Source organism: Mustelus asterias, chromosome 11, assembly GCF_964213995.1.
Source record: "Mustelus asterias chromosome 11, sMusAst1.hap1.1, whole genome shotgun sequence".
Lineage (NCBI taxonomy): Eukaryota > Metazoa > Chordata > Chondrichthyes > Carcharhiniformes > Triakidae > Mustelus > Mustelus asterias.
The window spans coordinates 94,318,905-94,345,506 of record NC_135811.1 but is presented as its reverse complement, the minus strand read 5'-3'; the positions used below and the strand labels follow the sequence as shown (position 1 = coordinate 94,345,506).

Sequence of the window (26,602 nt, the reverse complement as noted above, 5' to 3'; positions counted from 1 at the left end):
CATTTTTTACCCTACCAGCCTCTGCATTCAAAGAATCAACGTCCACCATTTCCTTTAATTCCAGCATGATGCTACCACCAAATAAATTCTCCCCTCACGTCCCGTCAGCATTCATTAGGGACTGTTCCTTCCGTGACATCCTGGTCCACTCCTCCATTATCCCTCCCATACCGCCATTCCCTTCCCCGTTACTTCCTCCCTCCTCCCTTTCCAAGGCCCCAAACACACTTTCAGGTGAAGCAGTATTTCGGTTCCATCTCTCTCAATGTAGTCTACTGTATTCATTGCTCACAATGCGATCTCCTCTACATAGGGGTGGGGGGAAACTAAACACAGACTGGGTGACCACCTAGCAGAGCACCTTCATTCAGACCTCAACCATGACCCCAACCTTCCTATCGCTTGCCATTTTAATGCACTAACTTGCTCTCACGCCCATAGTCCTACCCTGGGCTTGCTGCAATGTTCCAGTGAAACCCAATGCAAACTGGAGGAACAGCATCTCATCTTGCAATTAGGCAGCCTTTTGGACTTAGCATCGAGTTCAACAACTTCAGACCATGGATCTTTCCTCTATTTTGATATTTCTTTCCCCAACTTCCACCCCTCACAGGGCCAACTGTAATGTGCTTTGCTTTCAGAGTGCTGACCCTCAGTCTGCTATTAACACATTCTACTAACTTACCGTAGCACTTTCTTTAGTTTTTACCACGACTACTAACACTTCCCTTGTCTTGTTTCCATTACAGTGCAGTCTCCCACCTATCTATTCTGACCACCTATTCTGCTCCACTTTCTCCACGCACCCCCCCCCCCCTACCCCTCCAACATTATAATTCATCATATTCCTACCCATCTTCAGCTCTGAAGAGTCATACGGACTCAAAACAGTACCTCAGTTTCTCTCTCCACAGATGCTGCCAGACCTGCTGAGTCTTTCTGGGCATTTTCTGTTTTATTTCAGTATTTTGCCTTTATTATAGGGGAATTTAGGGGCAGGGTAACAAGAGATCGGAGTGGAAGGGAGGAGGTTTGTATGTAGTATTACGCTGGCATAGACCAGTTGGGCCAAATGATCCATTTCTGTCTTGCAACCTTCACAGAAATAGAATCCCTACAGTGCAGAAGGAGCCCATTCGGCCCATTGAGTCTGCACTGACTCACTGGCAGAACATCTTACTCAGGCCCTATCCCCGTAACCCCACGTATTTACCCTGCTAATCTCCTTAATTTACACATGTTAGGGCAACTTAGCATGGCCAATCCACCTTTTTTTAAATTCAAAAAAGGCAAAGCTAGGTAAAATAATAAGAGGCAGATACCTGTTTTCATGATGACGTGCGTTGTACTGGGCGAAAAGTTACTGAGGAACGCGACTCCTGTTTTTCTTGCAAATGTTTCAACCAACAACTGAAACGGGGAGGGTGAAGGAAAATAAGACTAATTTACATTGAATTTAATAACTTTTAGCTTGGTAAGTCATCATTACTTAATTTAACTTCTTACATAATAACACTTTTAAAAAATAAAACATGATAATACCACTGGACATGAAAGTAAGCCAGAGGTTTACTGAAAAGTACAGTACAGATACAGGCCCTTCGATGCAGGCTTGGAGGGCCGAAGGGCCTGTTCCTGTGCTGTACTCTTCTTTGTTCTGTACTTTTCTTTGGTTGACAGGCTGTCTGCACACTTAAAGGCAGCAGTGAGGCAAAATTGGAAGAACTCTCTCATTCCACCCAGCTTTGATAATCCAACACCCTCACTGAACACAACTCTCAAATTTATTCAACATAATTTCTTTCAGAATATAAACATAAAGGAAGCGAGGTCCCTTGACAAATTAACAATGGTAAAAAAAATGCCTTTTCAAAATCAAAACCCCGGAGTAAATCCCGAGGAACATGAATTAAAAGAAATTATTAGTGGCAGATGTGGTTATCCCACCAATTATGCTTTTTTTTTTGTACGCTGGCAGCAAAAAGTGGTGCAGCTTGTAGATAATTACATCTCATTGTTTAACTGGGATACTCCGTCAAAGTCAGCGCACTGTCACCAGCGACATTTCCATACAGAACCGAACACTTCAATGTCACGGTCGTCAGGTTTTAGCATTTCCCAGTTTTTTTTAAAATAACAACAGCCACGTTCAATGGCTGAACATGCAGTTTACATATAAATTAATCCTTTATCCATTTTGCTTAAAAATTGGTTTTATAGCTTTCGCTGGACGCCTGTCCAAAGCAAAGATGTCAGTGTTTGTTTAGACGTGTGAATATGACATCTCAAGTGTTCCTGAATTCCAATTATATTTGCATTCCAGCTTTGTGTGCATGTTTGATGCAATAGGTTACACCAAGGTGAGTGATATATTTCACATCCTTGGTTCTGGTGTCAAAGTATGTTGTGAAGTGATTGGCTCTTGTAACAGTATGTGTCAAATACTTTATAAAAAAAACAAAATCTGGCCGACTCCCAACCCTTCTTCCTCCCTCTGCACACTCTGTTTTTACTGACTCCTGAAAAGATTCTTCTGTGTGTCCTGAAGTTACATAATTTGTTCTGAGCATTGGACAGCTGAACATCAGTTCAACCTTGGAATAGACAGCTAAGTGGTCCCACTGCACAAAGAACAAAATGAATAATTATGTATTGTACATAAAACATAGGCCATTATGGACCGCCAACCTCTGGAATATTCAAGATAACAATGAAATTTCCATTATAATAAACTTGTAACTGTAGATTAGACAGATAGCCTTCATAACACAGCTGCAGAAAATCACTAATCCGATATCATTGAAAAAGTCACAAAATAGTACTCTGGTTTTAACATCGCGATGATTTTCAGCTTTAATCTTACAGGCAAGTGTCTGACTCCATTGCAGGTTTACTTGCGTCATATATTGTCACAAAGTCAAGAATGAAATTCAGATATATTCTGTCTCAAAACATGCACACCTCCACAGAATCTCTGCATGCTCTCCCAGTGCAAACCTACGCAGATTATTTCGTGCATTTTGGTAAATTTCATCAAGTTATTGGATAATTTAAATAGCTACGGTCACCACCTCGCTCACTTCTGTCACTCTTTTTTTGGGGAAAACCTTTAGCTATTGAGTGCTGATGATATTGAGGGAATTGGCTTGGAGGAGTTGCATTATCAAAGTTGAAATACCCCAAATTTTCTCCAAAGGCTTGTAGACTCCTGCTCTGCTGAAGGTGTTTGAATGTCTTAGTGAGATCTATGAAAATAAGACAAAGACGTATACCTCATCTCCTACACTTCCCCATGTAGCTGGTGTATGGAGAAGATCAAGGCTACAGTAAATCTGCCAGCATGGAAACTGCACCGCGCTTCCAGGTACACTTGGTCTGCAAGGAAATGACATCTTTAAAGTATTACCCGAGAAAAGGCCTTCCCAGGGATGTTAAGGGGCAAGATGCCAAGGCAGTTGCTATCTCCACTGATTTTGAAGTGTGTTTGTATCACACTTCTCCTGTGGAATGGAGACTAATGTTCCAGAGAAGGAAAAGGTCATAAAGTCAATTCAATAGATAGGACTTTGTGCATGAGCAGATGGGCTGGGTTCCACCCTTGAGCAGATGGGCTGGGGGTGGGGCAAGTGGGCGGGGGGGGGGGGGGGGGGGGGGGGGAGAAAGAGGGGGGTAAAGAAGAGGGTCAACTCTGGTGACGGGAAGACCAAATGCCCCCTTGATTTCGTCAAGGTCAACAAAACGAAGGAGATTGTCATCGACTTCAGGAAGCATAAAGGAGAACATGCCTCTGTCTACATCAACGGGGTCGAAGTAGAAAGGGTCAAGAGCTTCAAGTTTTTAGGTGTCCAGATCACCAACAACCTGTCCTGGTCCCCTCATGCCGACACTATAGTTAAGAAAGCCCACCAATGCCTCTACTTTCTCAGGAGACTAAGGAAATTTGGCATGTCAGCTCCGATTCTCATCAACCTTTACAGATGTACCATAGAAAGCATTCTTTCTGGTTGTATCACAGCTTGGTATGGCTCCTGCTCTGCCCAAGACTACAAGAAACTACAAAAGATCATGAATGCAGCCCAATCCATCGCGCAAATCAGCCTCCCATCCATTGACTCTGTCTACACTTCCCGCTGTCTCAGCAAAGCGGCCAGCATAATCAAGGACCCTACGCACCCCGGATATTCTCTCTTCCACCTTCTTCCATCGGGAAAAAGATACAGAAGTCTGAGATCACATACCTACCGACTCAAGAACAGTTTCTTCCCTGCTGCTGTCAGATTTTTGAATGGACTTACCTCGCATTAAGTTGGTCTTTCTCTACACCCTAGCTATGACTGTAACACTACATTCTGCACTCTCCCGTTTCCTTCTCTATGAACGGTATGCTTTGTCTGTATAGCACGCAAGAAACAATACTTTTCACTGTATAAAAATACACGTGACAATAATAAATCAAATCAAATCAACATAATTTGTAAATTTGCACTATCACAGTCAGTTTGCATAACTTGACAAAAGTTAATCCAGTGTTTATTTGTGCAGTTTGTCCCCATCTTTTTTAAGGCTGTCTTTGTCGAACAAAGCTCCTCAGTCTCATAAACTTCTGCCATGACATTATGCACTGCACTGTACAGTTTGATGGCTTCACGTCCAACAATTGCAGAGTGAAGAATGGAGTGAAACAGAGTCTTCACCACACTCTTTTTGGCACCTTCTCTGTGCTCCTGACCTTCGCCTTCTCTACGGAAGGGTGGTACAGTGGTTAGCACTGCTGCCTCATAACGCCAAGGATCTGGGTTCGATTCCGAGCTTGGGTGACTGTCTGTGTGGAGTTTGCACATTCTCCCCGTGTCCGCGAGGGTTTCCTCCGGGTGCTCCGGTTTCCGAAAGTCATGCTAAATTCTCCCTCAGTGTACCTGAACAGGTGCCGGCTGGAGTGTGGCGACTAGGGGATTTTCACAGTAACTTCATTGCAGTGTGAATGGAAACCTACTTGTGACTAATAAATAAATACAGATTATGGAGGAGTCTACTTGCACACTAGGTCAGACAGCAAGCTCTACAATCTATCAAGGCTGAAAACGAAGATAAACTAATTTGTGTCTCCTCGATGCTGCTGCTCTAGTCACTTCCACAGAAACTCAGCTACACAGACTCATGGACTATCTCTCCCAAGCCTGTAACTTATTGTCCAAGTATAAGTGGCAGAATAATTGGTGATGGTATATCTCCACCTCTGATCACCAACACCCTGCTAGAAGTGGGGTGTTTGCCCAGAGACCCCGGTGACATCACCAGACAACATGTCCCTTGCAGAATCTGACACACGCACAAGGAAAGCTGCCACCACCTTTAGCCGATTCACAAAATGTTCACGGAATAACGTTGAACTGACCTTCAGGATCAAGCTAATGGGTTACAAGGCTCGTGTTCCCAGCATCTTCCTGTATTGCTGTGATACATGGATAACATAACAGCTTTCAAGAAAAGAAGCTCAACAATATCCATCTTTAGCGCCTGCTGCACATTATGGGTATATCCTGGCAGGACAGAATCATGAACGTGACAGCCCTCTCAAAGACAGAGCTACCATGTTTGTTAAGCACTCCAACAGTGGTGCGTTATTGGCTTGGGCACATGTGCAGGATGGAAGATACCCAAGGACTTATGGCAAGGTGAGGTAGCTGGAGCCAGATGTTCAGTAGGACACCCAAAGCTTTTTGTTCAAAGATGCTTGCAAGCATGACACGAAAGCCCTGGAGATCAATTATCATACCCAAGAGTTACGAGTTGACAGGCATAGCCTGTGGACTAACATGACCACTGGCTATGCCAACAGACACCAACACCGAAAATAACAATCCACAATGACACTTGGTAGCTTCATGTTTGGCACGTGTGGCAGAACCTGCATTTCAAGGATCAGTCTCTTCAGCCAGCAGCAAGGACGTGCTTCATGAAGACACCCCAACTGAAATGGATTTATTTGCTGCACATCCATCATCTTCCGTAGCTGGAAGATGGAAGCCGGCCAGTGAACTGCCTCTGGTTAACGATCTTAACTGTTAATTCTGTTCCCTCCAGCAGTAAAGTTCAGTGATTCCTCATTCTCAGTAAAAACTCCAAGAGATTTGATCAACAGGAAACAACAAACAAAGGAAAGACATTAAAACAAAATCATAGAATCCTACAGAGCAGAAGGAGGCCATTCGGCCCATCAAGTCTGCACCGACCACCATCTCCACCCAAGCCCTATCCCCATAACCCCATGCATTTAGCCCAGCTAGTCCCCCTGACACTAAGGGGCAATTTGGCATGGCCAATCAACCTAACCTGCACGTCGTTCAGACTGTGGGAGGAAACCGGAGCACCCGGAGGAAACCCACGCAGACACGGGGAGAGCGTGCAAACTCCACACAGACAGTGACTCAAGCCGGGAATCGAACCCAGGTCTCTAGTGCTGTGAGGCAGCAGTGCTAACCACTGTGCCACCATGTCACCCAAAGTTAATTCTTTATGTCAGCTTTGCTAATGGTACTGGATTTTTAAACTCGAGGAGGATTGACTGCTCATTGCTCTGAAAATACTAAAAATTTGACATAACTTAAACTTACAATTTCATTTTTGTTCAGTCCTGAAGCTACAAAGGACATTTTTCTTTTAATGGTCACAACAGTGCTCTTGCTGGCGTTCGCACTTTTGTTAAAAACAGGAGACGAAGTTAGTGAAGATTTGCTATGCTTGAAGCTTTTGGGCATTGCCCTTCTGTCATGTTGGAGTTTCTCATGTTGGGGAGGTGACATACTCTCGTCGTCAGCAACATCCTCTGTAGGCTGGCATCTTATCATAGGAGACAAAACGGAAGGGCTACTTGCTGATGCCAAAACACAGTCTCTCTTTCCTGCACTCTCTAATTTGTGCGTCAATGTAACGTCTTTCAGCAGTTCCTCATCATCACGATTTCCTTGAAGAATAAACACATTCATTAGCAAATTGCAAAATATTAGAAGTTGTAGTACCAAGGCATTTCTGAAGAGAATTAACAATCCTTGCTATTATCATTGGGAGGTTTAAGATTATTATGTTTTGGGACTTTTGGCCTTTAATTTTGGTAAAATAATGGTGATCATATGACCTGTTCTGAAGTCTGCCTGGCAGCAAGCCTGGGTTTGACTGTTAAAGGGGCCCAAGATTGTTTTATTGGGAAGATGATGCAAGGTGTTTATGCTCGGGAGACATAGGCAGCAGCCTCTGTGCTTACACTGGATAGACTGAGAGTCTGTAAAGCCCCAGAAAAGTGTCGAAAATGTCAGGTTGTATGCTTTATATTGTCCATTTAGTTCCAGTCTGAAAGAGATGGGTTCTCAAGAATTGTGAATCAGAATTTCTACCTGGATACAAAGCCCATGTGATTAATGTCACCATGGAAATGGGCTTTGAGAAGGGAAGGGTATCTAAGAGATCCCTGAAAACTCACAGACAGTTGGTCTGCCAGAATCCAGGAGAGGGTGAGAAGCTACTGACAAGATGCTGTGGTTCACCATACAGGAATCTGGATGGGAGCATGTGCGAGGATTGGAAAGGTCCAATTCGTTGGGAGTTAAAATGAGGCTGAACGGTTTGCCTAGCTTTAGGCTGAAGGATAAATCTCCAGGAAAACAGGCTAAAAATGGAAAAGATCTGAAACAAACTCTTGGGAGTCAAGAATCACTTTGGACTGATTCTGGGAAAATTAAATATCTACTTAAAAGACAGTGTAACATATACCAGTTAGAATTTTTTCTCTCAGTTGCGTTAAAAGTTCCATCTGCATTTTAAAGTATAAGATGCCTACAAAAATAGTGTTTAGTCAATGCTTTTGTCTGTTACAGTATCGGTTTTAAAATGCGAAAACCTTGGTGTGACATCCATTCAAATATTAAATAGGAGTTTTAATTTCATTTTAAAAGTTAATCAGTCTCCGTAGAGATTGCAACATTGCCCCAATAATATAGTTACAACTCCTTAAAGGTACATTAAAGTCACCAAGACCAAGCAACAACTGAAATGGTGACCGAAATATCACTTTGTTGCTCAAAAGAAAATTAAGTAATTGAACATAACCTTCATCTTGAAAGCAAGAAGAGAGTTCTTTCCTTTGCCAAAGTTTTTTTAAAAAATCAATTAATCTTTTCTTCATTCTAATTTGAAAACTTATTTTCTGGTGATCGCTTTTCAGGACAAGGTATAGAATAACTGAATGTGACCATCTAAAAAAAACGTCCCACCATTTTGTAGAGATTTAAACCCATCTCAGTTGCAGTGTAGGAATGCTGGTGAACTGCAAGAGCTCAATTCATCTGCAGGAGTGGGGAAACCAACAAACCTGGTTTCATTCTCAATCAAGCCAATAAACGGGTCCATTTTAGTTGCACTCTGAATTTCTGGCTATCTCTCTGTTGAGTATTTTGTGAGATTGCTAGAGCACTGTAGACATTAGCATTTTCTAAAGGTACAGAAGCATAGATTTGTCCCAGCTACAACACTGTTAAACAAAATGGATCAACATTATTAGTAAGATCCCAGTGGTCAGAAATCTTCCCTCACCCTTTGGGGAGGCTTGCATCTGTAACAGGAGTACAAGGAGTGGCATTAGAAAGTTTGCAAACCAATGTTAACAGCACATTTATACTTCTGAATTGTTTCCTAAGTAAATTATGTTCTTGACCACTGTTGTGTAAAATTCCCCTAGTTATATTGTAAGTCATTTTTTTTTGCATCACCTGGTGCCACTGTAAATGATCCACACAGGTTAAAAAGTAGCAATGAGATCACAAAAAAACCACAGAAAATAAAGTGCCATAGAGGAGATTAACTAGCATGATGAGCTAAAGTTTTGGATGTGGAAGCCGAACCTCTCCGAACGAAAGAGGAAGACCATACATCAATTCTTATTTTATTCAACATCCACACACAAAACAGAAGAGAATAACCAAATTTCTGCAAAACCCTTAAAGATCTACAAGTGTAGTGGTAACTCTGCAGCTCAAAAGCAATTAAGAATCAGGGGCATTAGGACAGGACAAGGATGCAGACTGCGCTACATTTTACTCCATTCCCAGGCTGATCTTTACAGATTATACCATCTGCTTGTGTTTTTATTACATATCGGACATATTTTGAGTTTTTAAAATTCCAAACTTTTTTCTCATGATTTATTAGTGTCACAGGTAGGCTTACATTAACATCAATGAAGTTACTATTACTGATCTCTGGTGGATGTTTTAATTCTGCGTGCTTTCCTTTGTAAATACCTTCACTATCTGGGTTTATGGGCTTCTTTATCTCCTCTTTCTTTTGTGCTGCATTTGGCGAGTCAGTCATTTCTCCTTGAGAGCCTGCTTTGAATTGGAATCGGTGTGGCGAGCCACCCACTGCTTGCAGCCTCTCTAGTTTCTGTCTAATTTCCAAATCCGTACCAGATATTGGGCTGGCAAAAATAGAAAAAAAAGCAGTTAGAAATGTCACAATAAAATTAATATTCAGCGCCATTCCCGATTCCTCAGGTACTGAAGCAGTCCATGCAGCAAGGCCTGGACAACATATAGACTTGGGCTGAAAAGTGGCAAGTAACATTTGCACAACACAAGTGCCAGGTGACGAGCATTTCCAACCAGAGAGAATCTAACCAACCCCTGTTGACAGTTAATGGCATTACCATTAATGAAAAACTGAATTGGACCAGCCATATACATATTGTGGCTACAAGAGCAGGTTGGAGACTGGAGATTCTGAGGCTGAATTAACCTACCTCCCGACTCCCCAAAGCCTGTCTACCATCGACAACGAGTCAAGATTGTATTGGAATACTCTCCTCTTGCCTGGATGAATGTAGCTCCAACAACACTCGAGAAGCTCAATACCATTCAGGACAAAGCAACCTGCTTGATCAGCACTCCATGAACCTTAAATATTCACTCCCTCTACCACAGACTCTCAGTGGCAGCAGTGTACATCAAGTGCAATATGCACTGCAGCCACTTCCCAAGACTCTTTCAATAGCACGGTCCAAGCACATGACCTCTACCACCTTGAAGGGCAAGGGCAGCAGATGTATAGGAACACCACCACCTGCAAATTCCCCTCCAAACCACTCGCCACCCTGCCCTGGGTCTATATCACAGTTCCTTCATTGTTGCTGATCAAAATTCTGGAACTTCCTTCCCAACATCACTGTGTGTGTGTACTGCAGTGGTTCAAGAAGGTGGCTCACCACCACCTTCAACAGCAATTAAGGGTGGGCACCAAATGTTGGCTTTGCCAGCAACACCCACATCCCGTTAAAGAATAAAAAAAGCAAAAGGTTTGTGCAGACAATATTGACACAAGATATTATGTTCATCTACATATTTCTCATTCCCAAGATAACTAGAATACGTGTACATTACAAAATATTCCAAATGAACTTCTGTTTTGCAGCCTCAAAAGCAATGTAGAACTTCTTTTTGGGAGGATTTGGCACTGCAAATGTTCCTGTGCCATGACAAGCTGCCCTTGTCCTTCCAGGTGGTAGAGGTCACACGTTTGGAAGATGCTGTTAAAAGTTGCTGCAGGGCATACTGCAGAGGTAATAAGACCATAAGACCATAAGACATAGGAGCGGAAGTAAGGTCATTCGGCCCATCGAGTCCACTCCACCATTCAATCATGGTTGATTTCAACTCCATTTACCCGCTCTCTCCCCATAGCCCTTAATTCCTCGAGAAATCAAGAATTTATCAATTTATGTCTTGAAGACGCTCAACGTCTGGGCCTCCACAGCCCTCTGCAGGCAGTAACAGTACTTTGGGAAAAGTCTAGAACCATGGCTCAAATTATTCTTGGAGAAAACAAGGGAGACAACAGAATGTATCACCCAGTTAAGCACTGCATGAAACATTAAACTTGTTCAAATAAAGTTTATTTATTAGTGTCACAAGTAGATTTACATTAACACTGAAATGAAATTACTGTGAAAATCCCCTAGTTGCCACACGCCAGCACCTGTTCAGGTACACCGAGGGAGAATTGGGAGGGAGCTTGGCCAATGCACCCCACCAGCACGTCATTCGGACTGTGGGAGGAAGCCGAAGCACCTGGAGGAAACTCATGCAGACATGGGGAAAACGTGCAGACTCCACTCAGTGACCCAAGCCGGGAATCGAACCCGGGCCTGGTGCATTGGCCATGCTAAATTCTCCCTCAGTGTACCCGAACAGGTGCCAGAGTGTGGTGACCAAGGAATTTACACAGTAACTGTGTTAACGTAAGCCTCCTTGTGACACTAATAAACAAACTTAAACTTCAGGCTTGTCAGTGGTCTATTGTGATCGAAGTATCTTCTTTGAAACCAAACTAAATTCAGTAATGGTTACTCTTCAGGCAATTTTTTTTAAAACAAGATAATACACAGATTATTTATGGAAGTATTGATGATGGCTACAGAAGTAATTGTTCATTGACCTCTGTAATAGTTTGGGGAGCCCAGTTTAAGGGAAGGAAACATGGAGAACAGGATAAGGCATTTTCATCTCACACTAAACACATTCAACACCTATGTGCTGTTTCTTTAGTCAATAAATATATGCAAATTTAAACAAGTCCTGGTAGAACCTTACCATTCAGTCTCCTCTTTGTCCTCATGTGCAAAGATTACACTTGTATTTAGCAGTGGCTGAGGTCTTACAACCTCAGTTGCTGGAAGAAAATTTGATTTTGATCTGCTTTGCAAATTTTCAGGAAGCCCCAGGTGAAATTCAGCAGTAACTGTCAACATAAAGAATACGCTTTTTTAAAAAAAAAAATACATATACACATTTACCTTTGCAAAGAAGTTACAATGTGGAAGCAGCCCGTGCAGCCCAACCAGTCTGACAGCATGTGAGGTTTTAGATAAGTGCTGGAATTTCATATTTGCTTATAAAAATTGATTAAATATATTCCACCCTAGGCCAATTAGGCTTTGCTGCACTGATGATAATGAAGAATTAATGAGCATAAATAATTCATAAGTGGATCATGAAGGTTTGCCTAACTGATAAAAATTAATCTGGTGATCCCCTGCTACCTGTGTAATAATAATGGATTGGTTCTTTCGTTTGCAGCCCCCACCACTAGGTTAAGTGCTTTTATTCTTTGACATTTTCCAGTCAAGATCTTCCATTGTTCTCAAGGTTGAATGGTTCAGGAGGCGTGGGAAAACCAACAAGGGAGAAAATCAGGGAACAAAAGAGGGTTTGGGTCTTCCTAGGAAAGCATATACCTCATTAAAAATGAGGTAGTGTTGAATGCTACCTTAATGTCGCAGTAAGCCAACAACTTGCAGGAAATAATTTTACAGCAATAAGGAAGTGTCCTATCAAGTAGAAACAACTAAAAATTAATGGAAATCATGCATAAGCTTCAAAGTTAATGAAGAAGTTCAGGGTTTCAGGTGGGGGTGGGTGGGAAGTGGGGAAATAATGAAACCGTTCGAAAGACAGACTCTAGATTTGGATCATATGAAATATATGAGGACATTAACGTAAAGTGGCTTTGATAGACAGAGTGACGAATCTTTCTGTCCATGGAATATTTAGGGGCTGAATTTTAAAGTCATGAGCTGTAAGTAAAAATCATTGATTGTTTTTTCAAAAGCTGCTCAGCCATGTCAAAGCTCTGGATGAAAACACAATTCAGATGCCATGTCATAGACATAACCAGCACAAGATTATATTACAATTACTATCATGTAGCAATAAGTCTCAAACATAACTCAGATAAAAATGATCAATTATAAGTGCCTTTGCAGTTAAGAGTTCAAATTCTTGCTGGAATGGCATCTTATAAGCAGCCAGATCTCAGGCTAATCAACTGAATGTGTTTTTGATAAAAGCAATGGAATGATTTTGGATCTCATACCTTGTGGTTACCCACTTGATTGTAAATGGCAAAGTCAAAAGCCTCATCCGCTATCACCAGGTAGAATGAAACGCATGTAATTAATTATTTCATTGGTTCCAGATGGAATTAATCTGAAACTACTAAAATGGCAATATGTTAAGTGTCTTTGTCATCAGCTCCCAAACATCCGTTTGCCTCTAGAACAGAGCAAGGCTGATGCCAGGTTTGTTAGTGACTGTTTGAGAAGGCAGATCAGCTTCTGAACTGAAGACCTATCCTTAACTAATCGTGCAAGGATTTTATCCCATTCCTCTACTCATGCAGTTCAGAAAATTTACTCTCTCGTACAGCGATTTCTCAATTGAAATGGGCTTTAATGTCAAGTTGTTTTTTTGCATTCATTCCAAATAGCGTGCACATTAAATCTTTCAGGAATGCCACATAAAAAGAAAATAGTGAGCTTTAAAATTAGATTAGAACTTCCAGCGTTAAAGGTAATGAAGTCTGAAATAATTTAATTTTTTTTTAAACTGGCTGGTTCCATTCTAGGTTTCAGTTCTGTCGAGTCAGCTACAATTCTTATCAGAATGACTGGAAATTGGCAGCGAAAAGTCACAGCTTATCTAAAGAGTACTTTGACGAAACTATTTTTAATTGCACGTTTAAATTGTATTCTGTGGAGAAAGATTTCAATTTAACAAGTTTCTAAGCATAACAAATGATTCTTCATTGTATTCTACTCAATTTCCTCTACCATCATGCACATGACTACCCCTGTCCTGAAGCAATAATGAATCCGCTCAAAAAAAAACAGACTCTAGATTTGGATCATCTAAAATATGAAGACATGTCCTTGCAACTATCCCTTTGGTTTCAAATTGGCCTTGGAAAGTTAGATTTCAAACAGGACACCGATGGCTCTACGTAACACAACAAATGTTAAGATCACAATACGCAAACTCCCCATCCTGCATAAACATGCAGTGGTTTTTAATTCGTTTCTGACAAACTACACCACAGATTTTCATTAATGCAGCATGCAGGAGTGTATTTTGCTGGTTCACCTTGTTATATCTATCCCTTAGAAACCGGTAGCATTTAAAAAGAAATGTCAACTACCAGTTAATAGCTGCATAAAGGACAATATGCACAAGATTCCATGTTTTAAAATTTTTACTGTTAAATAAAACACAACTGACTAAACCCCACTTTCTTTTAGTAGACAATTTATATTGTAAACTAGAGAAAGGAAAGTTCCCCTTTTATATGTACCACATATAGCACTCTCTGTGGAATTACAGTCCTTATAGCAAACAGTGCACAGTAACTCCCAGTTTCCAACAGGTTTGTATTTCCCCATTTTGCTAAGTAATAACTGAGTAACTACCTACAGGGGCACCTCCTTTAGCTTTTGGAGAGTTTCCCCAAGTGCAACAGCCATAAATCATGTCCTGATGATTATTTACCTCTGCCCATGCCATGGCTCCCAGAATCCTTAGGTGGCTGTGGAGTGTGTCTCTTCGACTAGAGACCATCTCCCTCCCACACCTGATAGCTCACTCTCTTCTCTGCTGACCATACCAGAACAAATTTCTGATATTCGCTGATTTGAAGGGAAGCCTGTAACCGGATCTCAAAAATAGCATCCCCAATAGCAACGAGAACCATATGAACCTTATATCTAGGTAGAAATGATACTCCAAAATCTGTTTCTTTAAAAATGGACACCTAAAAATAAGTATTTGATGGGTATTTGTGTCTAAGTAATGAATGGAAACAGTGGAGCAAGTCATCCAATGTGCTGAGTGTTTGTAAATACTCTGTGAAAAAGATAAACTGTATTGGGATACCTTTGAACTTGTATGTTTGAAATGATATTTGAAACTTGTACATCTGATGTGCTCAGTGTAATTTAACTAAGATGTAAATTTAAAATTAAAATTTGCTTTCCTTGAAAGCCCAACTCTCTTCCCTGGTGAAACTAAGTGGACAGTTTAAAACATAACTATTTACACAGCCTAACATTCACAACACTTCTTTGGGACTTGAGACTCTCAGGGTGGGATTTTATGACCTTGCTCGAGATCATAAAATCCCGCCCGAGTCCAACTAAGATTTCCGTTCTGTGAGCCTTGCCCACTCTGGAATCAGGGCAGTAAAATTCCGACCTCAGTCTCCGCTGTTAACACACAGGCTGTTGCCTTTGTCTTGAAGCATAAATATCTTGTACCTTCTTCCCAGGAAAACAATCTAAACCTTCTTTCGTTCATGAATAATCAAACCACCCAGGCTTGTCAGTATGATGTAGAGTTGCCGGCGTTGGACTGGGGTAGGCACAGTAAGTAGTCCCACAACACTAGATTGAAGTCCAACAGGTTTATTTGGTAGCATGAGCTTTCAGAGCGCTGCTCCGACTCACCTGATGAAGGTGAGTGCTTTAACCTGGTGTTGTGAGACTACTTACTAATATTGTCAGGTCGACTTCAGAACAAGTCACATAATCACTTCCACTTTACCTTGGAGACACAACTCCAGATATAACCTTATAAACTCCATAATTGCAACAACCTAATTTAAAATCACAAGACATTTTCATCTGATACTTAATTTTTGTAAATGCCAGGAGCAACATCTGCACAAAAACAGCCCAATAAAACTCTCACCATCTACCACTCTGGAGTTCTACAATTTTATTTATTAAGTGCTTTACTCTTTTTTTTAAATCAATGAAGTACCTGTTCTATCTCGATTTTCAACCAAATCTGGACAGTCCTCTGGATGCTTTGTTGAGAGCAAGTCTTCAGTGTCTTGGCTTCCATGTTCATCCAGGGCTGCTTCGAGCACCGCCATTTCATGCTCGAGCTGTTTTATGTTATTCTGTATTGCATACCTTTGCTTGGGAGGTAAAACAGAGTTTCCAGTTGATATAAAATGTTTATTTAAAAAAAAGAATGGTTCACTAAATGCAGCTTGTGATTTTAATTCAATGTAATATTTTAGTAACAAGGCAATTGCCATTCTATTATGATTGCAAAAGCCACTTGGGTCTCAACAGCTTCCAGGTTTATGTGGAAGATTTTTAATCCGACTGCCATGCTGATGGCAGACCTCACAAACAAAAAATCAATTTTCACCTAAAAATCAATTATTTCCCTAAAGTATTGAGTGAGAACATACAAGTGTGCAGCAAGATATGGGACATGGCTACTTACTGTACCAAAAACCGATTTTCAACAAGACCACATATATATTATACCATTAAGGTCTTGATGCTACCGAATGTCACGAGGGAGGTGAATAGCTGCAGATGAAATTTCCAAGATGGGGCTTTGGGAAATTTGTAGCTCCCTCCTCATGATAATTTAGCTATAACTCTCGACATTGATTTAGCTGATATTATTCAACCCTGACCCTCTGCTGGTTCAAAAGGAACTACCATGTTTTACATAGTATTTCACCATCTTTTTTCAACTTGCTATTAACCAACAATTAAAAAGAAAGTGGGAGAAACAGGACTGTTTTAGATGGCTGTCAATTCTATAGACTTGTTTTGTGGAAAAAATACTGCTCCCTCACTCCCCTCACCAACCACCCCCCCCCCCCTCCCCACCCCTCCACACAATCAAGTCTTTTATCTTAGTATGAATTAGTGATTAGAGATCATTCTCACAGCACATTTCAACTTTTGAATTTGATGTTAATTTATACCATTGTGTTACCTGCGTGGTTAGAATTTCGCTCTCTGGTGAGGAGTCCTCTGTATGGCTGGCATCACTGTCATTGCCAGGTACCTTCACATCTTCTGCAGGCAAACACATTTGGAAAACTACGATTATAACAACCTATACTTGCATGTTGACTCTGGGATAGGTGCATCTGAATCCTTAGATGTGGAAAACGAGTTCAATAAACAACATACTCTCACCCTGCACTAATAATTTATAGCAGTAGTTCTGTGTTTAAATCAGACACCACCAAAATAAAATCTAGTGCTCCATTCCCCCTCACCTTCTCAAAATTTGGATTTTGCCTGATGCGTTATTGAAAGGATGCAATTTTGTACGTGGGCCGGGATTCTCCTAAAAGAAACTTAAGTGCCCAATGAGCAGGAAAACGGGAAAATTTCCCGCATGTCTTTTGGCAGTACTTACCAGGATGAATCTCCGGAGTGCCTCAGAAAGATTCACGCTGGTAAGTGGGGGACAGGGTCTCATCCAACCCGAGAGGCCGGCAGCATAGTGCTGAGCGGGCCAGTGCACATGCTCTGATCTGTCAGTGGGAAGGTTGGCGCATGCTCACCGGCTCTCCCATTGCCAGCCTCCTGATTGCTGGCCTCCTTATGTCTTTTGCAGCCCCCCACCCATCGCCAGCCTACCCAACACCACCCCCTGAACATTCGCTGGCCTACCCGACCCACCGCCCGCTGATGTCTCCCGGCCCGCTGCACTACTTGGTTGGGAGAATGCCAGCTGTTGGATGCGATAAAAAGCAGTAAAGGCATTTGTTGTATTAACTGTCCCACCTTTACAGAGATGCAGGTATCAGAATATGCCACTATTGTGTGGAGTAAATGTGTGGGTTGCAAGGATAGTGGGGGGGGAAAATGGTGGGTTGGGCCTGGGTAAGCTGCTCTGACAGATAGTCAGCGCAGACTCAATGGGCCAAATAGAAACTGTAGGGATGCTATTGAAAAATATTCTTACCTCCAAGGTTACCTTTGATCCTCTTTGCATCTTCCTCACTGATTATCCTGGTTTCTATTTCCACCTCCAGAACTATCTTTCCTTTTAACTCCTACGAGACAACCTCCACTAACTGACCCACAGACTATTTATTTTCATGCTCTCCTTATACCGAATCCCAAAAAAGGGGAGTAGCAGGTCCCTGTTCATCCATTACCTGACACAAGTCTCTGAACAGTAAAAATGTATGAAAATTTAATATCAGTGACAATGGAGCCATAAAATGGAGAGACTAAGAGCATTGCTGAACCTACAACATACCTTGGATGCACCTTCCAACACATTTACATTCCTATCGTTTGTCAACAAGAGACAATATCATTGTAGATGAAAAGTGGGCTTACTGTTATCAAAGACAAAATACTGTGGTTGCTGGAATCTGAAACAAAAACAGAAAATGCTGGAAAAACTCAGCAGGTCTGACAGCATCTGTGGAGAGAGAACAGAGCTCTGACGAAGGGTCATCCTGACTCGAAACATTGGCTTTATTCTCTCTCTGTAGATGCTGTCAGGCCTGCTGACTTTTTTCCAGCATTTTCTGTTCTTGTGTTGTTAATATTACAATTTGTTTTTCTTTTTGAATGAAGTTGTGCTGCCTGCGGTTTCAAGTCAGACCAGATTTGGAATATGAAATGTCTAGTCACCTTAATTGCTTAATCTCAGTCTTTATGCACAAATTTTCCTTCAATGGTTACTCAGAGGGAAAAAAAAGAATACAAACAACTGTTTTCTCAGATTCAAAGTTGGAAGTCACCGGAAAGTTTTGCCTAAAAAAATTGTTCAAATTTCCCAGCCAGCAGCTAAGTCACCAATAGAACTTTGCTGCCTCATGTCCAACGCTTACATTGAATGTTGTGGGTCAAGGCACATTCCAACCATGATAGTTTCCTAAAATGACTATTAATGACTACCATACCTAAACTGTGTGGCTGCAGATATGAAGCTTCCCAAGTTTCTTCAACATTTCCGTCAATTTTTTCATCCCGATTATCTGATTCAGTTAAAGTATTTATTTGCTTGCGAGTCTTACTGCTCGCTTTTGATCGTGGACTGGCATCAGGCGATGAACCATCAGAGTGAGAAGAGAACAAGTCAGGGGATTCCCCAGATTCTTGGCTGAGAGCAAGGCATTCATTTCTGGGAGAGCTCCCGCCATCTACATTTTCTTCTAATTTATTTACTTCAGTCTTTTTAACTGCTGTGCTGCTGCTTGGCAATGAAAAAGGTTGTACCAGCGAGCCTTTTGAAGACGGGTGGATTGCGCTTAAGGGACTTTGTGACACGGATGGAGCATTTGACCCCAACCCATTGAATCCAAAAATCTGGAAACAGGGTAGCTCTTCATCGCTGGTTTCAGACTCTGAGGTCGAGAGTTTAACTGGTCGCTTCCTCAAACGTCGAACCTGGTCTGGTGTTGAAGATTTCCCAGAGCTCCTCTTCAGTTTCTCTCCCGCTGCTTCATTTTGTTTCAGTTGTTCTTTGCCCTCTCCCATCTCACATTTACTTTGCATTCCATCCAGTTCATCCCTGCTTTTATTTAGGCTTTCTTCAGTACTCTGTAGCAGCCCATCAGGAGTCATGGAAGACATCTGTGAATTCTGCGGGCATTTGCTGTCACCAGTTTTATTTCCTCCAATAATGCTTTCTTGTACATTAGTAAACATAGGCTGAGAGTGGTATCTTTCAACATCAGTTAGTTTAACTAATTCACTTTCTGTAGAGCTTTCTACAGCCATAGGAACATTTTCAAGCAATTCACAATTTTTATACAATTCTCTCTCTTTTAACAATTGATCTGGTTTCTTTTCTTGATAAGTATCTTTTTCATTATTTTCTTGACCAAGTGGATCTCTAGTTGAAAACAATAATTCTGACTCTGGATGGGCATTGGAATCAAGTCTTGTACTTAAACCATCTTGCTGAATATCTTGGTTGATAGGTATTTCTAAGGCTCTGTCTTTAACTGTGTTTGGGGTTCTTTTAAGACAAGAATTGTTGTTTGTGTTGCTCTTCAAGTATCCACTGACTGTGGCTTGGCTTGATCTATCAGAATCAAATACTTCTTTCTCTACGTTAACCAGTGAACTACTGCTATTCGACTTTCTCGGTCGGTTGGTGTTCCGTTTTCCCTTCGATCTGCTACTTGATAGAGGCACCACCTCCTGGATATGCTGTGGAAGTACAGGAGGAAGAGGCGATCCAAGGGTTGAGGCTGTTGGAGGCACGATTTCAACAGGATCACGACCTTCCCTGTTTGATAGCTGCAGTACAGTATCCAATTCAGAAGTACAGGGTTTACTTTTAACGCCATTGGTAACCTCAGCTTCTTTGATCGGAGAACCAGCTTTGTCCAAATTCACTTTTCCTATTTCCTGATCTGTAGCAACATTTCCATCATAATCTCTGTTAACTGCATCTCCTCTGTTGATCTGCTTTGATTTACAACTGGCCATAGCGTCAGTACATTTGGAGACTGGAGCTGTTGCACATCCACCTTCTACAGACTGACGCTCTGGTCCTGACATGAGAATGAATGATCTTCGTTTTGATAATTTGAATGACTTTAGAAGCAGCTCAGTGTTCTCCTCACTGTCATAATTTACCTCCTTTGGTCTTATCTGTTGTTTGATAGATACTCCTTCACTGCTCTTCTCTTCACTGTTTAGAGTCCCTACTCTGGAATCACACACAGCCAAAGGTGTTGCACCATTTGGGTTCACTTCATCTGCACCTGTATAACTGAAACGTACTTTTAGGTCACTATGGTTTTCCCCAGGAACAGGCCGTAGTAGTAACAAGCTGGTTTGTGAACCCGAATCCTCCGAGTGCGTACCAGATGCTACTTTTGGACATTCAGCTGACATGGTAACATCCTCCGTTTTTGCTGTTTTATCATGGTCCCTTAATTGTTGGTGCATACTCTTCGATAATCTTGGCACATCATTGTCTTCAAGCTCCTCTACCTTAGAGTTCCCAAGTGATCCAGGAGAAGCTACATAATCTTGTTTTGAATAGCTATCATTAGGTAACTGTTCATTATAAGTTTGAACGATAATATCCTGCATGGGTAGACTCTCAGTTTCTACACATATCATTCCTGCAGCAGTATTTTCTTCACTAGGCTCTGCTAAAGGTTCAATGCCTGTATCAGGTGCGAGGAGTGTATGCAAGGTGGTTATTTTAGATTTCTTCCCTTTGTTTTTGTCTTGCAAGATCAACTTTTCATCCAGTAATTTTAATCTGCTGCTGCTTCTTCTGGTCGTCCTCATTTCGAGTTCAGCCTTCACTGGTTCTTCGCTACTGGGGAAACTGTCAATCTTGTTCTCATTCATGTCAATTGGGTTGCTTCTCGGATTTCCATCGGCCCTTACAAGCTGACTGACCAGCAGCAAAGGTTTAGTTTTTTTTCTCGTCTGTTTTATTGACGATTTTTTGCCTTTTTTCCCCAAACCTTTGGCTATTTGTTTCTTCATTTCAGCATCAGGTTTGCATAACTCCAAGTCTGGCTGCTGCACATTTTGCTCAGAGTCTTCCATCATGTCACTACAAACTGCAACCGTAGTCAGAGTAGTAACAGCTAGCTTGTCAATTTGTCTAATGTCAGATGGTGCATGTTGTATTTCTTTATTTGTCTCGGATTCAATGTCCGTAGACAGAGGAACATTCTCCTTGGGGTCTATTCGTCTTTTTTCATTCTGAACACCACTGTCATAGTTGTCTTCTTCATTAACAGTCCTCTTTACGAAGTCCTCAGGGTGGAGTCCAGTGCTTTTTCTTTTTCCTTTTTGAGTTTTATTGCAACTGGTGTCAAAGACGTCTCCTCTGTGAGAAGCCAAGTCATCGCTTTTGCTGTCAGAATTAAAACTCCAGTTTACTGGAGCACTTTTTCTCTTGTCTCTCTTATAGGTTTTCCCAAAGATTTTATTTTTAACATCAGTCGCAGTTTTCTTTGCCACATTTTTTTCTTTTAAAGGTGAGACAAGATCACATTTGACTTTTTCGGTGTCTTCCGAACTAGAAGCTTCCTCACCAGAGGCAGAGCTCTCTCTTTCTGCTGAGGAATCTGGCTCCGTATTCTTGTCACGTGGGTTAGATTCAACACCAAGAGCTGTCACCTCATCAACATTAATTTTGGACAACCATTCACTGACTTTCTTGATAATTCGCTGGCTTTTTCTTTTGGACACCTTTGGAACCGATTGGCTTGTACCTCCATCTCCAACCACCCAAGTAGAAGTTTTTTGGTTCAGCTCTTCATCGTTAACCAACTGATTCACATCTTTTTCTAATACACATTTTTCTGAAAAGGGCATTGCACTGTCAGTGCAAAGTTTGTTTCCATCAATGCAATTTTGCTTATTCGCCCATTCTGCAGCAACTTGCAATGAGCTCTCATTTGCAAAGGTCTTGCCAGGCACCTCTGGGCTACAGAAGTTACTTTCAGATATGTTCTCAATCATTTGTTTTTGCGCTGTTTCAGATTCAGTGGCACAGGAATAATCGCCGGCGTCCGTGTTTGCAGTTTCTTCTGACACTTCATTATCATCTACAAATTAAACACGTTTTCAGACACAATAACTTAGGATTAGTTTTGATTGGCAAAATAGCCTTTTTTCATCTCTTACTTTGCTTGTATAGATATTCTTAATAAGCTTAAAAGCTGAATTTAAATTCAAAACCTTGGAAAGCAACTCCCCCCCCCCCCCTTCACACAAAAAATTTCCAAGTTACCTGCCAATTGACTTTTTAGTGAAATTAATTAATTAATGTTCAGTTGCTGACAACAGAACATTAAGATCCAGAATAGGGAACAGACAATTCTGGATTTGGCGATGTGTAATGAGGCAGACTTGATTAGGGAACTTAAGGTGAAGGAACCCTTAGGGAGCAGTGAGCACAATATGATAGAATTTACCCTGCAGTTTGAGAGGGAGAGGTTGAAATTAGATGTAACAGTATTACAATTAAATAAAGGTAACTACAAATATGAGGGGAGGAGCTGGCCAGAGTTGATTGGAAAGGGAGCCTAGCAGGGAAGACAGTGGAACAGCAATGGCAGGAGTTCTGAGGGGTTATTCAGGCGGTGCAACAAAAATTCATCCCCCAAGGAGGAGGAAACATGCTAAGGGGAGAACGAGGCATCCATGGTTGACGAGGGAAGTCAAGGACAGCATAAGAGCAAAAGAAAAAGCAGACAAAGTGGCGAGGATTAGTGGGAAACCAGAGGATTGGGAAGCCTTTAAAAGGAAGCAGAGGACAACTAAACAAGCAATAAGGGGGAGAAGATGAAATATGAGTGTAAGCTAGCTAGTAATATAAAAGAAGATAGAAAGAGTTTTTGGGGAAAATGCTTAGGAAATCAGAAGCACAAAGGGACTTGCGAGTCCTTGCTCAAAATTCTCTTAAGGTTAATGTGCAGATTCAGTCAGCAGTTTGGAAGGCAAATGCAATGCTAGCATTCATGTCGAGAGGGCAAGAACACAAGAGCAGGGATGTACTTCTGAGGCTGTATAAGGCTCTGGTCAGACCCCATTTGGAGCATTGTGAGCAATTTTGGGCCCCATATCTAAGGAAGGATGTGCTGGCCTTGGAAAGAGTCCACAAGAATGATCCCTGGAATGAAGAGTTTGTCGTTTGGACTCTGGGTCTGTATGCGTTGGAGTTTAGAGGGGGGGGGGGGGTTCATGTTAGAGATTTTTCCCCATGAAATGGAAAAAATTGATAGACAATAGTCTATCAATGGTCTATAAAATAATGAGGGGCACAGATCAGCTGGATAGTCAATATCTTTTCCCAAAGGTAGGGGAGTCTAAAACTAGAGGGCATAGGTTTAAGGTGAGAGGGGAGAGATACAAAAGTGTCCAGAGGGGCAATTTTTTCACACAGAGGGTGGTGAGTGTCTGGAACAAGCTGCCAGAGTAGTGGTAGAAGCAGGTACAATTTTGTATTTTAAAAAGCATTTAGATAGTTACATGGGTACGATGGGTATAGAGGGATATGGGCCAAATGCGGGCAATTGGGATTAGATTAGGGGTTTGAAAAAAAAAGGGCGGCATGGACAAGTTGGGCTGAAGGGCCTGTTTTCATGCTGTAAACCTTTATGACTCTAATACCAGCAATTAACAATTTGTGAGCATCCAATATCATCCCTGGACCAAGCAGTAATTGAGTTACCATAATCACACAGTTTGTGCTCCTCACACTGCTCCACCAACCCTAGTCAGAGGGTAGAACAACCAGCCTAAAATCTCCAAGAATGGGAACAACAATTCTTGGACAAAAAGCATTCTTGGCCAATGTAAATGGAATCGTCAACCGGCAAAGAGCAAGTTAGTGACATAAAAAGATGTTTAATGCATCATCTAAACTCACCTCCCCCAGAATCCATGGCTAACCCCTCAACCTTGCTGTTTCTTATGGTCTCCCTCAACATAGAAACATTTCTGTTCACTTCCTCCTCTTCTTTAGTAAACCATTCCCCCAAACCTCATCATCTGACTCTCGGGCAAATACTATTCTTCAGTTACCCTCAGTAAATCGCTCTCAAACTCCCAATTCTTTCTGCCCCTGCTCAACTCATCCCTCCCTCTGCCTTTGATATCCCTGTTGCAAACACTGTGCCATACTCACATTTTCATACCCTTCAGGTTCCTGAATAGAGGACATCTGGCACACAGCTGGTCCAGTCATTCATTCAATATTAGAGTTTGCTATATTTAGGGCGGCACGGTGGCACAGTGGCTAGCACTGCTGCCTCAGTGCCAGGGACCCGGGTTCAATTCTGGCCTCGGGTCAGTGTGTGGAGTTTGCACTTTCTCCCCGTATCTGTGTGGGTTTCCCCTGGGTGCTCCAGTTTCCTCCCACAGTCCAAAGATGTGCATGTTAGGTTGATTGGCTATGCTAAATTGATCCTAGTGTCAGGAAGATTAGCAGGGTAAATGTGTGGGGTTACGGGAATAGGGCCTGGGTGGGATTGTGGTCAGTAGAGACTCGATGGGCTGAATGGCCTCCTTCTGTACTGTAGGAATTCTTTGATTCTATACTATGTTAAGTACCACTGTGTCTCATTATCCTCAATCAAGTCAGCCAATGGTCCAGGATCATCTTGGGAATAAGAGCAATTCAAACATTCCTGTACTTTATGGTAAGTGATGGTTCTTATTTCCCGACATCCTTCCCCAATCTCACAAATTGATTACCTTGTCCCCGAAACTCCATGGATTGCTTCACCACTGAGATGGACATCACATGTAGTTGCCACTCTGACAACCTAGTCTTCCTCTCTCACTCTTCCTCTGGATTCCAAACTTCTCTTAGCCTACAATACTTGTTTTTCCTGCGCATTACTCACCCTGCCTCTCCAAACTCATATCTTCTGCAAGAGCCACCTTCAGCCACAGCCTTATTGTTTTTTAAACTAAGGCCTTCTGCACAAGTGCCATCCCTTTCCCATTCAAAATGGTAATCACTGCCTTCCTCAAAAAGTCCACCCTTACTCCATCTAGCCTCTCCCAATTACCATCCCATTTTTAAATATTGACGAGTGAAGAAGTTGCGATAGCACTTCTCCCCTCCATGTCCACCTCTCCGAAAGCTCCCAGCTAAAGTCCTTTCAATCAAGCCTCTGTATACCTCAAAGTATAGAGACCGTTTTAATATGATAAATTATCCCCCTTGATCTTTGCAGTGTCTGAGATCCTGTCTTTTCTCCGATATTCAGCTCTATTACTACTATATGAATGTAACAGTTTCTCCAGCAAAAATTGCTCTCTCCACTCCTAAATTCATTTCCACTGAATCTTACGATGTAGTTCATAACATTAGGTCTCAACTATAAATTGCAATGCATTCCCGAGCATCCCGTTTGGCCAAAAGTGGAGTATTTGCCACTATTTCTCAGTCATTATGAAGATGTTAACGAAATTTCCTCTCTTACTGCTACTTAATACTTATATGTGTCATAAATAAATGGGGCGGCACGGTGGCAGTGGCTAACGCTGCTGCCTCACAGCGTCAGGGGCCCGGGTTCGGTTCCTGGCTTGGGTCAGTGTGTGTGTGGAGTTTGCACATTCTCCCCATGTCTGTGTGGGTTTCCTTTGGGCACTGCGGTTTCCTCCCGCAGTCCAAAGATGTGCGGGTTAGATGGATTGGCCGTGCTAAAATTGCCCCTTAGTATCAGGGGACTAGCTAGTTATGGGAATAGAGCCTGGGTGGGATTGTGGTGCAGACTTGATGGGCCAAATGGCCTCCTTCTGCGCTGTAGGATTCTATGTGTCACCTCTAGACTAGATTTGTGTAGTATTTTCCTTGCCAATTTTCCATCCCCCACAAACTCCAACATGTTAAAAATTCAGTCATTTGTGCCGATGTTCCACAGTAATTCCTGCTTACCCATGGGCCCCATCTTCACTGATGTACAATGACTCTGTGTGCTTCAACCCAAAGGAAATAAAATTCTTGTATATTTGTCCAATTTTTTTTCATGGGTCTGTCTCAATCTTGAAGTTTGTCCAACATTACACCTGCCAATAACTTCAATCTGGTCTTTTGTACATTGCTCCTCTTCTCACATCACCCTGTCATTGGGTCAACGTTTCAGTCACCTCAGATATTCTCTGCACTGCCACACTAACCTTTCACCCCTCCTCTTGCAGCTTAAAGCTTTCTAAAAAAAAGTTTTAAAGTTTATTTATTAGTCACAAGCGAGGCTTTACAATGCAACATTGAAATGAAGTTACCGTGAAATTCCCCTAGTCGCCACATTCCAGCACCTGTTCAGGTTAATGCACCTAACCAGCATGTCTTTCAGACTGTGGGAGGAAACCGGAGCACCCGGAGGAAACCCATGCAGAGATAGGGAGAACGTGCAGACTCCACACAAACAGTGACCCAAGCCGGGAATCGAACCCAGGTCCCTGGCGCTGTGAGGCAGCAGTGCTAATCACTGTGTCACCGTGCGG

General features: G+C 42.0%; 1 protein-coding gene across 1 annotated transcript in view; it reads right to left on the bottom strand.

The window, feature by feature from the left end:
- LOC144500977 (breast cancer type 1 susceptibility protein homolog) overlaps positions 1-26,602 on the bottom strand; it is an 88,129-nt gene that overhangs the window by 26,803 nt on the left and 34,724 nt on the right. Inside the window, exons 11-17 of the mRNA XM_078224476.1 lie at positions 18,559-22,188; positions 16,620-16,702; positions 15,636-15,795; positions 11,637-11,784; positions 9,294-9,469; positions 6,615-6,964; positions 1,323-1,410 (exon numbers count right to left, since the gene is read on the bottom strand). Coding sequence (XP_078080602.1) covers positions 1,323-1,410; positions 6,615-6,964; positions 9,294-9,469; positions 11,637-11,784; positions 15,636-15,795; positions 16,620-16,702; positions 18,559-22,188 — 4,635 coding nt within the window. The remainder of the gene's footprint in view (positions 1-1,322; positions 1,411-6,614; positions 6,965-9,293; positions 9,470-11,636; positions 11,785-15,635; positions 15,796-16,619; positions 16,703-18,558; positions 22,189-26,602) is intronic.